The sequence below is a fragment of the Trachurus japonicus genome, chromosome 9 (genome assembly GCF_045865225.1).
Source record: "Trachurus japonicus isolate A0001 chromosome 9, Traja_1.0".
Classification (NCBI taxonomy): Eukaryota; Metazoa; Chordata; class Actinopteri; order Carangiformes; family Carangidae; genus Trachurus; species Trachurus japonicus.
This window is the reverse complement of record NC_140915.1, coordinates 17,671,100-17,684,231: the sequence shown is the minus strand read 5'-3', so window position 1 is coordinate 17,684,231 and position 13,132 is coordinate 17,671,100. Positions and strand designations below refer to the sequence as shown.

The 13,132-nt window shown below is 43.2% G+C and overlaps 1 protein-coding gene across 4 annotated transcripts in view; it reads left to right on the top strand.

Annotated features, from left to right (window-relative positions):
* Window positions 1-13,132, top strand: part of camsap1b (calmodulin regulated spectrin-associated protein 1b) — a 34,185-nt gene that overhangs the window by 1,455 nt on the left and 19,598 nt on the right. For all 4 annotated transcript variants that reach the window (XM_085786299.1, XM_085786300.1, XM_085786298.1 and 1 more), the window contains exons 2-3: window positions 1,668-1,833; window positions 8,069-8,331. In XM_085786299.1, coding sequence (XP_085642425.1) covers window positions 1,668-1,833; window positions 8,069-8,331 — 429 coding nt within the window. The remainder of the gene's footprint in view (window positions 1-1,667; window positions 1,834-8,068; window positions 8,332-13,132) is intronic.

Below are 13,132 nucleotides of genomic sequence, written 5' to 3'. Positions count from 1 at the left end.
ACCTGCAATGATGCTTTTAGCCGCACCTTCAATGTTAAAAAAAAGTGTTTAAAGGGGCAAATTTACTGGTTGCACATCGCACAAGTAGATGAAAATGTTACTTGCACTGTGTCAAATTTTAGGAGCAAAATGCTCCCATTCAGGAGCAGTTTGGAGCCCTGATTAGTATACATAAGTAACTTCATTGAATATGCCCCCACTGGTAAAGAAATAAATCTACATGTAATAAAGTAGTCTAACAAGTAATACTTGAGGGTAGATGCGATGATAAGGCAAGATATCAGGCCTAAGGTGGAATTGAAAGTGAAACAGCTCAGATTGATGTTGGCACTGATTGGAAACATTAGGCTAGTGCATCTAATGTATCAGAGCTCCAGACTGCCCCTAAATGGAGGTCTTTTGACCCCCTTGAGACAGTGCAACCAGTAAATTTGCCTTTTTTTGTTGTTGTTTTTTAACACTGGTGAAACACGGAAGGGGCGACTTAAAGAGAATCTGGTATTCTGTCATTAGAGGTGGCAGCAGGCCAATGTGTGAGAGGATCATGAATGAAAAGGAAATGTGAATATTTACAGTGTGTGCATCTAAATCTTCTACTTGTGCTTCTAGGCATAAGGTGGAATTGAAAGTGAAAATGCTCAGTTTGATGTTGGCACTGATTGGAAACCTAAGTGCATCTAATTTACTGCCTGATGATTATGATGATGATCATCATAACAAGGATGATAATAGGAGCCTTGAACAGCATAGTTTCTTTGGAAACTAGTATTATCTGCTTGCTTCTTCAAATGACCCAAATTAATAATGATGATGATGATGATGATGATAAGAATAATAAAAAGGGACAGGGTGCAGAGAGATTTACAGATTTAAACACAGTCACCGAGGTAACAACACAACTCTTTTTCCAGAGTTTTTTGGCTCTGACAATAAGATATAATCATTTTTCACTTTGAGTCTAGACGCGGTAATCGCTGCCAGAGTTTAGTTGCACAATCCTAAATTATCCATTCCTGTGAAAGTGTGTGTAGTTTTGCTTCTATCAGGTCAGAACACGTCAAAATGTGCTATTTCTCAGTGATATTAGTCCAAGGGCCTAGTCTATAATCACAAAAGTTCGACCAGTATCTTATTTATTTTGCAGTTGCGGACTGGTACAGTACATGATACAGTTATGATGTGAGCCACTGTGCTCACACATACTGTCCAGACAGTTTCAGAGACTGTTTTAGGTCACCATGGCCTCCCTGTAGGTTAATTTAACCACCAGATACTTGCAAAGACACTGTCTCCACTCTGTCAACAAGCATTTACCATAATGACTGTGATTGTGCCTGCAAGGTTGCTACTTTGGCGCTTGTTGTGTCTCAACCACTGGATTGCAAGCTCTAATTAACCAGGGAAAGGGCGATTAAGAGCAGCACCCAAAACAATGATCTCCTTAATAATAATCAACAAACACCATGCTGGATGAGATTTTATTTATTTAATTCATTATTAAAGAATTACTCTAATGGAGCGTGCAGCTATTGACAACCCATGCCAAAGGGATTTTGCATCGTGGCAGATTGTAGATGGCTAATGTGCTGTTATTTGGCTGTGTCTCTTACTCTGCAGTATGTTCAGTATAATCGTGACTGTAACATCAATGTTTTTTTTTTTTATAGATGGATGTTGATTTTTGTGCTGGCGGGGACAGTACCAGGAGAAAAGTGGATTTGTCCGGGGTCGCAGAAGGCACAATGGACGTCGTACCGTTGGAGATGTACGACTCAGCCAGAGCAAAAATAGCAGCCAACCTGCGGTGGCTGTTTGCCAAAGCTTACGGCATTGGTAAGTAATGCAAATTTACATAAAAAGTATGTTTTCTATTTTTAGATTCAGAGTTATCCATATGACGTCCCTCCCTGTACATCATCATATCTAAATGTCTCACTGTTACAAATGAATCTGAAGATAGTGCCTGGAAATTTGCAGCATATTTCCTTAATACTCTCATAGTTATTTTGAAAATTCAGCCATCGTCGTCGTCGTCGTTGTTGTTGGAACAATCTGTTTACTCGTCGTCTCAACACACTGATAGTCAGCACATTGTGTGGTGAAACACTGACAGCAAAAGGCCTGAGAGAAAGGAATATTTGTGCATGTGTACTGTGCACTCAGGCCAGCACTAATTCCCAGTTGACACTTGGCAACTCAGGCCCTTCCTCACTGACTCACCAGATCCTTCCTTTCTTGTTGGGTGGCCAGCGAGATTGAACCCAAATCGGGCCGAGTGACAGACACCGAGGATTAGGCTATATTTGTTAGACTGTACCGTAGAGCATGGAAAATACTGATCTGCAAGGTTAGGGTTAGGTGGCATCAGCATTAGCATCTGGGCCTTTATGGGGGGAGAAGGGGGGCAGATTTTTCTGTAGTTGCAACAGACAAGAATCGAATTGCATAAGTTTCAGGAATGAGATGTGTGAAATTCACCGCAGGCCTTTTATGGATGTGTTTTGTTGTGGCTGTAAAACTTCTCGTGGCCCAGCATGGCCACTAGTTAAATCTAGTTATGTAGTCTACTTTCAGAGGATACAGCTGATCAAGTTCACAATGAAAGACGGCTATTATTCACCAGATTCTTTGTATTAGACAGGTTTGGCAGACAATTGGAGGCATGTTTCATAAACCTTGCTCCGTTGCAAAAATGTATTCAGAAGTTTATCTGCAAACTCGCTGTAATCAAATGGATGTTGTTGGTTGTTTTAGCACAAAATCCCCTTGGAAACAAAGAAAGAGCACGTCTATGGATATTCTCATTCATCCAGGTCATTGTAAAAAAAAAGAAAAGAAGGAAAAGAAGAAAGAGCACCCTTGCAATAAATCTTACCCGCTCTTTTACGCTTAATATGTTTTTATTGAAATGTGTTTCAACTCATTTTAGAGGCTCAAAAATGTTCAAAACAGGAGGAGCGCTTCGTGGACTCCTGTCTTGATACGAGGTGCTCTTTGAAGAGGGATATAGATGTCAAAACGTAGTTTTTTTTACTCCCTCCCTTATAAAGGTTTGATGCTGAAACGCATCAAGAGTTATTTTTTTAATATGTCTTTGTGACAATGCCAGATAAATAAAGGTATTTTATAGATTTAAAGAGAGTGCCTTGGAGTTTTCCTCTGTTTTTACATCATTTTAGAGCCTGTTTTGCTGTTTTTTGTGATATATTGAGAGAGTGGTGTCATGAAAGTGATGGACTATCTCTGAAAAAGCACCATTGACAAAAAAGAGTCTAATAACTGGATTGTGTTGGTGTGTAAATAGAGATACAGACTGCCTGCCTATCTCTGTAGTGGTTGGATCACTGTCCTCAGGACACACACACACACAGGACAGTGTCCTGTGTGTGTGTGTGTGTGTGTGGTGAAAACCTTACACCTCTTATCAGCAGCTGGAAGTTAACCGTCAGTTGAGGATGATGTGTCTCTCGCGTGCAGGTTTCCTTGTTCTACTTTTATGTAACCAGACCCTGTAAAGAAGAGCATTTGAATTTTTTTTTGAGTTGAATGTGATTTATTATTATTAGAGGCTTGTAAGTCCAGCTTGAAAATAACTCTCTGCTCTGAGAGCCTCGGCCTCCACTCGCATAATAAATGTATAACCTCTAAGCTCAGACATGTCGGCAGGGAACATCCTGACTGTTTGGCAGGTGCTTGATAACCAGCCTTCAAAAAAGTGTTGCAGGATTATTAACATGGCAGCATATCGTCATTGTTTCACTGCGGAGCTGCTAGTTAGCTTTCTTTTTTTTTCTTTTTTTTTTTAAATGTACTGCAGGGTGTCTCCTTATCATAGCAGCTAAGCTCAGTCAGTGTTGTAGCTGTGTCGGCTATCTGATGCTCAGTTCCCATCACTCACTGCTTTGCATGTCTGTGGTATTGATGCAGCCTCGGGGTCGAATCAGCCGTCATTATTTCAGATGTCCGTAAAAGCTTCCCTTTGTGTTCTGCGGCCTCTTCCATATCTGTGTGGTCATTACACTGATTTCCTAATGCCACTGAGGCAGTCGTACTGTACAAATGACCATAAGTTGGTTTTAATGGTAATCTGGGTCCTGGGATATGGGTGGCCTGGCCTGCCGTTTGGTTTTTTTCTTGGTTGCATTGTTTCATATTTTCTCAGAGTTCATATTGAGGCTTGTGAGCATTTGTTTGGCTGCTCCCTTCAATCTCTTGTCATCACAGGCCCTCTGCTAATGATGCAGGCCTGCAGACAGAGCATGACAACATCTCTGTTCAAACAATAATGATGTATCACAGATGAACTTGGGTGGAGATCCTGTTCGGTTACAAAAGATAGAGAGAGGGAGAGAGAGGGAGCATACAGAGAGTAGCCCCATGAAGCTGTGGCAGCCCAGAGGGAGGCAACTCTCAGGTGCGGCCGCAATTATCCTCCTCCTCCCTCCTTCCCATGGGAACTGAATATATTAGCCCCATTTAAATTTCACCCGATGGGTCATAAGATGCTAAGTTGTTTACTTTGCCAACGCAGTGGCTGTCGGACACGAACGGTTCAGCGTAAACAGTCTTGATTGAAGTGATCCCAAGAAGTCGGGCATTCAGGTGCATCTGGTGCGTGCTCATCATCAGCGTAGCTTCCCCCCCCTTGTTAAGTCTCTGATCAATCATGCATGTCTATGTTTGTTGTGTACATGCTCTCCTGTCCCGCTGCCCTCTGCATGTGCCACAGCTGCGCCCAGCCTGAGCGACAGACAAACCAGACACACACACACATACAGACACACACTGCCAGCCAGCGAGAGTCAGCAGCACCTGTCATGGTTGCAGGCATGTTGTCGCACTGTGCTGTTTGTGTGGTGATGATCCTGGTTGGCTGGTTGCGTCGTAGCACATCCTGGTTCTTGTTGTGGTTAGATCTCAGGCTCATGCTCCACCCCATCCCAGTTTGTACATTTTTTCAGACTGGCTCTTGGTAGCAGGAGTGTTATTGGGCGGGGAAGAGGAAGAGGAGGAGGAGGAGGGGGGGGCAGCTGCCAGACAACATCAGCGTCTGCGAAATGAAGTCAAACGTGAAGACTCGCCCCGGCCAGACCCCCTTTTGTTTTCATACACAATTACTCCCACTGTTCTGATGTGTTTAAATACTCAGACGCACCTCTTCTCCAGGAACGGCGTTTCAAAATAATTGGACGACATCGTTATTAGCACCGTGTCCGTGTGTATTATGTTATGAAGGCAGAGACGGTTCATCTGTGAGGCTGACACTGTCCATAATTCATGCAGAGTACAGTTTACAGGATCAATATGCAGAGCATTAGCAGCTACTGAAATACGGGGCAGCACGGTTCATCTTATTAAAATTGCCGTTTCAATTCATATATCTTTGCAGTTTCATTCTCACATGACAACAGTCGTAGTTTGCATGCTGTGTGCATGAGCAGAGAGACCACCAAGGCTACATGCTTCCTAAGTTGCATCAGCAAATGACAAACCTGCAATAAGCCACATGTAGCCTGACAATCTGTGCACAAGGAGGGCAGCAGCTTAAAGGACGAATCCAGGTAAATTCAACCCAGGGCTCTAGTTTCCTAATATTTTAGGTCTAAAAGAATGAATCTGAAGATTTTCTTTTTATTTGCTCCTGTTATGCAGTAGTTCTGTCTGTTTTGAGATCAGACGCATCTTAGACTGTTTACATCCCACAAAAACACTTTCTTTCTTTTCACAGACCACTTCAGATGGCTACACTGAGGGGTTTGTTTACTTCAAGAAAGCCGACATGTTTGTAAACAGAGCTGTAATATAAAGTCTCGCACGAGAGTCAAGTTGACGGCTGCAGGTCGTCTGAAGCTCCCGTTTGTTTTATCAACACAGGAATATCAACTCGGCACCACGTTTTCGTAGCAGTGAGAGTACATCTTGATACTGTTTATTCTACCTTTAAACATACCGAGCGTGTCAACTTGACTTTGTATTACAGCTCTGTTTACAAACAAAATGTGTTTTTGTGGGATGTAAACAGTCTAAACAGCTTAAGATCTGTCCACTCCCATTATACGCTGCTGTGGCGATGCAGGGACAAACTGCATAACAGGAGACATTAAAAAGAAAATCTTCAGATTCATTCTTTTTAGGCCTAAAATATTAGGAAACTAGAGCCCCAGGTTGAATTTGCCTGGAATGATTCTTTAACTCAATAGGCATGAAAACAACTAGAACATCCTGTGCACCATCACATACCTTATCTCATTGAAAAATACTTTCCCCAGGAGTTTTGACAGAGAACCAGTAGTTCATTTTGTCCACAACTGGGCAGCTGTAACTGAGGTTTAGATACCGCTCTCTCTCTGTTGAGCTGTGGTTTTACAGCTCATTATTCTCTTCCACCACATTTTAGACACTTCCCTAAGCCTGGTGTGTTTGTTGCCTCCGTACTTGTGCTGCTCAACTTTTGTCCTTGGTACGTTATCCTCCACAAAAAGCAGCTAGAAGAAGCCGTGTTCCTGTTTTTTTGTGAACGGGCTAGATTGCTGACGGAGTTTCTCCCTTTCATCCCGTCTGTCAGAGCAGGCGCTAAGAAGACATCACATACTCGCATGCAGCTTATGCTCTGTTTCTGGAGCTCCGGCTGAGTTCAAAACAGATTTAATGGAACTGGGTTTTTTTTTACTATCACTGCACCATTTTTGTGGGAAAACTGCGATTTTTGGACTTCTGTTTTTCCTTAAAAATCTTCTGTGTGAGTTTTACCTTGGTGTGTAAATTTGGGTTAGTGCATGCCTGGATGAAGTGCTCCCTCCGTCCTCGTGTCCTTATATGGCTTAAGTGTTTAGTCTGAGAATGACTTCACATCCAAAGCAACAAGAATCTCTGGTGTAGGTCATAGGTTTCTTTTAGTTTTTGTCGCTCTGATAGTTAAATAATTTGCGCTGGCCAAGCCAAACAATGTCACCTCAGAGAGAGAGAGGGCCGCTCTCGTTGCAGACTCGGCTTAATCTATTTCTCAATGCACTCTTTAAGGGCGGTAAGCTGTGACTTACAATTACAGATGGTCATGTTTGCTGTAAGTAAACTGAAGCTGGCATACAACTAATACTTCACTTTAAGTGCTTTGCTTTGTTGCATTCCTGCAGTGTGTGTTGACATTGTAGAAATATGATTGATGTAAGCCGAGGCAGACGGAGCTGTTGACATAGAAGGTCAGGGTTCATACGCGTCCTGGAAAACCTAGTTGAAAACAAATGGAAAGTGAAATGTCCTCGGGGCTCCAGACTGCCCCTAAACAGTCAAAGTTTCATCTACTTGCACAGGTGCAACTAGTAAATTACCTTTTTTTTTGTGAAAAGTGGGAAGGGCGACTCAAAGAATCTGGTATCTTTCATTGCAGATGTCAGGCCAATGTGTGTGAGGATCATGAATGAAATGGAAACGTGAATATTTGCCTTGCAAGTCGATTTACAGTGTCTGCCCCTAGATTTCCTGCTTGCGCTCCTAAAATTTCCAAGTTACGGGGACACTGTGGTCCTAGTAAAAAAAAGTTAGTCTGAGGCGTGGTCCTGGAAAAGCTTAAGTTGCCATGGACAATTAGCCTATTTATCACATCATGATATCAGCTACCAGAGCTCTATTTGACTTTTTCAGGCCTCACTGAGGATTTCTTTTCCAAAGAAGTGCCTTGCGAGAAAAGACTCCGAGTTGATGCTGTTGCCCATGTATTGGACCACGAGCATGAGGGTGCACATCTTTAAATCAGATTTCTGGGGGTGAGAGAGGAATAAACATAGAAACAAACTGGTCAAATGTACAAAATAAGGGACAACTGTAAAAACAAACTCTTCTCCAAAGCATGAATGGGACGGGGGGATGTATTAGTGTATGACATAATAATGTCAGACTGTAGCAGGTGGAAATGTCCCGGAAAATGATTTTGTGGAAAGAGTGGGAGGTGTTTGCCATGTTTTAATGTCTTGTCATTTAACTCCTATTTCTGTCCTCAATTCAGGAAAAATGAAACACACATATGACTTTGAGAACACACGGTTGACCTGACCCACTCTCTCCGTTGTAGATCACATCCCAGAGGATTTAAGGGACCCGTTCTACACAGACCAGTACGACCAGGAGCACATAAAGCCGCCTGTGATCCGCCTGCTGCTGTCCTGTGAGCTCTACTGCCGCGTCTGCACCCTCATCCTCAAGACGGAGCAGGCGGCGTCCCTCCAGTCCCACCTGTCTGTCATCCAGGCTCTGTCCAGGAAGGGCATCTACGTCGTGGAGAGCGACGATACGCCCGTCACCGACGGAGACCTGGCCTGCGTGCCCATCAAGATGGTGAGTGAGTGGAAGCGAGCTGAAAGTTGACATACAGCACGTTTACATGCACAGCTGAGATTTGAGCGACTCTCGTTGGACTTCTGTCCTTGTCCCAGTTTACATGCAAAAGGGAAAAACGAATAACTGGCGGTGTCTGCCTCCTCAACGTAGGTGGCGATATGCGTCGTTTCAGCAGGTCGATCCAGTTGACTTTTCTGTCACTGAGTAAAAAATGGAGATAAATCACTTGGAGTACCTGACCGGACGCAGCACTTGTCTATAACCAGTACAAATGACTCGAGTCAGGTCGGTCCACAGGCTTCCCTTTTTTTTTGCTGGTTGCACTGTATGAAATGCACTCAATCGGTGCTGACGTCGCTTTTAAAAAAAAAATTGCCGGGTTCCAGCTGGCTTCTGTGCTCCACTTCGTGTCATCTTTACTATTGCCAGTCATGTGCACATGCGTTGTCCAGTTTCAGTCCGACAGTTCTATTAGGCCACATTTTTGAAAACACACAAGTCAAAAGTCCCAGCCCCTTTCCTCAGACTTCTCTCTGAAGCCACGCCTTCACCTTTCCGCGGACGTGGGTGAAGATACCCAACTGCATTGCCAGAGCTACCCATCTGACTGGAGTGTGGCTTTTCCGTGGACGTAGGTGAAGACGAGGAGGGAGAGAGACGGCAGCTTGATTGGTCATAGGCAGAACTAGAGATGAAGGCATCTGAAAAGCATGGATTGGTTTTTCTGCATACATAATGTATTGATTAACCTCAGGAGAGAAGGACCATTTCACCCAGTTTAACAAAAAGAGTTTCTGAACAGGATTATTAACCTACATGCAGAAGAAATCTGGGCGTCTTAGTTGGATCATTTGGTATTAGTCGGACTAACACGTTTACATGCACTTCAGTTGTTCAGTTAAGGCAACAATTAGTTTTTTAACCATCATGTAAACGTACTGATAGACTTATGAATGAGAGTCGTCAGAGGCATGAGCTGGAAATGATTCTTTTCTGTTTCACCGATCAGTGATTGAACATTTTCAATTTGAGCTTCCGTCCTGTGTGAAATTAAATAATATTGTGACTGTGACTGTGATATGTTTATACTCTTTAAACTCCTCGGTGAAACACCCTGCAGCAGCAGCAGCAGCAGCACCAAGGCAGTCTGTGATGTTGCGGTAGCTTTGACAAAAAGCACAGATTTGCCTGTCAGAGAAGAAGGAAATCAGCGTGAAACTAAAACAGCCTTTGCACACTGCACCTGTAACATCCCCAGCTCTTCCTGTTTCTGATGTATTATCTTACCACAGTGATGTCGTATCCTCGTCCAGCAGAGCAGTCAATCCCGGCCACAGGCATTTGAACCACTGGAAAGCTCCTATCCGTTTAGTAAAGTAACTTTAAAACCTTGTGCAGAAGCATTTAGTCTCTCGTTTAGCTTCAAGCGCTATACGGTAAGCGAGTGGCGTGTTGCCTGTTGACATGGTGTTTTGCTGCTTGTAGTAGTAGTGCAGCGAACAGTTTCCTGATGATTTGGGTGTACCCTTATCATTTTTAAGCAAATTAGTTGTGTGAGGTCTTCCATGCCTGATAAGCCTGAGATTAGGGTTTGTGATGATGTGTTGTTGTGCCATGGCAAAGTTGTATCTAGTCTGTGGAGTTTATTGACTTTATTGTACTCTATAAAACGCCTTTTTATGTTTGTTTTTTTTTCATATTTGTCTAAAGCTTAATGATAGACAAGCTTTACTATAAAAATATATTGAACAGTTAACAGCATCTCAATAGTTTTGTCACTTTGCTCACAAATTTTACAGTGCGTCATCATTACTAATTATGTTTCCTTTAGGGATGCAAACAGTGATTGTTTAGTTATTGTTCAATCTGACTTTGGAAAATATGGATTAATGGTTTGTAAAATGACAGAAAACTGTGGAAAAAAAGGCCAAATTGATGTTTAGATTGATTGTTTTGCTCCTCGTATTAGTTTACAGTCACTAAAAACTGAGACAGAGTTGAGCACACTTGTTATGTTCATTTCACATAACATGCAGCTGTATTATTATTATTATTGTGACAAGCTCGTGTTTAAAATACCACGTTTTAATCGGAGGACATAGCTCCGACAGCTGATCGCTGAACTCTGCTGCAGTTGTCACATGTGGAACTAACTGCTGTATTACCGTGTGAAAAATATCACTTCCTATCTCATGCATGGAGAGAGAAAAAACCCTGCAAATCCTCCCAATAATTGAGGCCTGTGCTGTGCCCTCTCTGAACGGGCGGTTTAATCAGGGGCATCAGTGTTAAGAGGGTTACTCCTTTGCTAATACTTCTACGAATGGATTTTATTGTGCGTGATATTTTTCTCAGCTACATTTTTTTTTTTGCCAATCTGTTAAGCGTATTATATTCTGAATGTTGGCACTTGAAAACCTTCAAATCTTCACCTGTTAGTCCTCTAGTTGAATAAAAAAAGCCTTTCTCTTCTTTATCAGTTTGACTGAATCTTTTTACAAGTAGGTCGTATCTCGTTCGTGCAGGAAACTGGCGGCTTGGCTCCGCTGACCTGCTCTCTAGTCGACATCACGCTGTGAAATACTCATAATATTTTCACAGATCAGCTCATAAACAGGTTTAACGTCCTGTGTGTGTGTGTGTGTGTGTGTGTGTGTGTGTGTGTGTGTGTGTGTGTGTGTGTGTGTGTGTGTGTGTGTGTCCTGCAGCCTCCTGGTCATCGCCTGAATCAATAGCAGCATGCAAGCCCCCGTCCTCGTGGTCAGTCCGATCTGTTGTATCATGATCTCACCAGCAGCTTAACATACACACACATACACACAGGATACGATAAAACACCGAACGGCTCGGTTGCTCTCTCTCTCTCTCTGCCATCTTTCCCTTTGTTACCTTGGAAACCAGCAAGGGTGTAGGAGAGCAGGCCTCCTCTCTGCAGGCAGGCAGGCTCACTCGTCTGGGATGTGTGTGTGTCTGTGTGTGTGTGTGTGTGTGTCTGCGTTTCCTGTGAGCAGGCCTGACAAAATAATCCACACACACACACACACACAGGCCTGTGAGTGAGCAGCAGCCAGACACAAAGCCTGGTGAGGGGACGGAAAATCCTGAGCAGGACAACGCTTTTCTTTGATAGACTGGTTGGATGGATGGACTCCCCCCCCCCCCCACGCCCCCTGTAACTCTCAGTTTGCTGACTTGACAAGGCGTTTCCATAGCAACCCACATTTTCAGACTTTGTGTGTCTCTCTTTCTCTCTCTGTGTGTGTTTGTGTGAATGAAGGAGATCCCTCCCGTACCTGCAGCAGACAGTTTCCTCTCTGCACCTTGTTTGATTCTTGTTGGGGGCAGGAACAGCTGGGGCTCGCTGGCCATACTCTGGAGTCCACTTAAACTTTTGTGTGTGTGTGTGTGTTAGTGTGTGTGCACGCTGTCTGTCTGTCTGTCTGTCTGTCTGTCAACGTGCACACACAGCTCAGGGCAACAGCAGCTCTCTGCTCCCCATGGGGCTTCACACTGCGCTGATGAAGGGCAGAGTTGGTGTTTGGTGGAGAACAAAAGATAGAACAGCTCTGTTGTTGTTGTGAGACTTATCTTTTGTGTATTTACTGAGCATCATTTATATTACACACTTAAGTGCCATCACATCATGAATGCATTATGCTATATTGTGTTGCACGCTTAAATCAACATTTTTCCCTTCTTTTCTCTTATAAAGCATCTCAGTGTGACATGTCAGTACGTGTCTCAGAGATCTGGGAGTGTTGCAAACTCACTGTAAACATGAAAGACAGAAACAATGGTCCAACCTTTCCTAATGAGATCAGCATCTTAGTAAATCCCTTCATATTATCCTTCAAATAAAGGCATAGCAACAGCAATTTCTATGCTGGTCTGCCAGCGTAAGACAGACTAATATTTATCCAAAATGTCCTTCCTTAACGCTTAAATAGTCTCTGAAAACAAAACAAAAAAACAAATCATCTTAACAGAAGCTGCTGTGTAAGTGAATTAAATGACCCAGCAGAGACTGTGCAGCTCTTGGCTTCCACTTCCCACTGAGTCTTTCCTCTGTCTTCAGTATTGCAGTGAAGGTTGGTCTGGAAGTAGACCGTCACCGCTGGTGTTTTCCTGTGTCCATGTAGGTCGCGCCGCGGAGAAAGCTCTGAATAGCTTCTCATTTGTTATGTTAACCAGCCCTAATCTCTGAGCACTTCCACCACCAATTGGATTAGACTAGCAGCATGTTACACAAACAATGACTGAAACAATGGCATGTATATATTTCCTCCGTAGGTGCTCCATATTTGGCTGTGATGTTGTGGACTAAACCCTAATTAAAGAGACTTTTACCTAGAATGAGGGTTTGAAATTAAGGTTAAAGACCAACATTGGGTTTTGCCAGCTGGGGACAAAGATTTCTCAGTATTTGGCCGGTGTTAATTCCCACTCTGGCCGTCAAGGGATCAATATTTTCAGAGGGAGGAGGCACCAGGTGTTAGGCTACTTGCAGTAAAGACGCCCCTGCTGAGGCTCTTTATTGCATTAGCATGTAGAGAGAGTGGGTTTAAGGTCGGACACGCTTTGTGCTGCTGAATCACCTTTTGATTAAGACTTGGTGTTTATTTAAACCTGTGCAATTGTTTAGGAACCGCCCACTCTGAATTAGTCAGTGCCCTTATCTATTTAGTCCCATCCATTTATCCACACCCCATAGTGACTGGTCATAACTCTTCTTTTTCCACCGATACCAATAACTGATAACTTCCTGCTTCTCATACCGATACAGATAACCAAAAACATT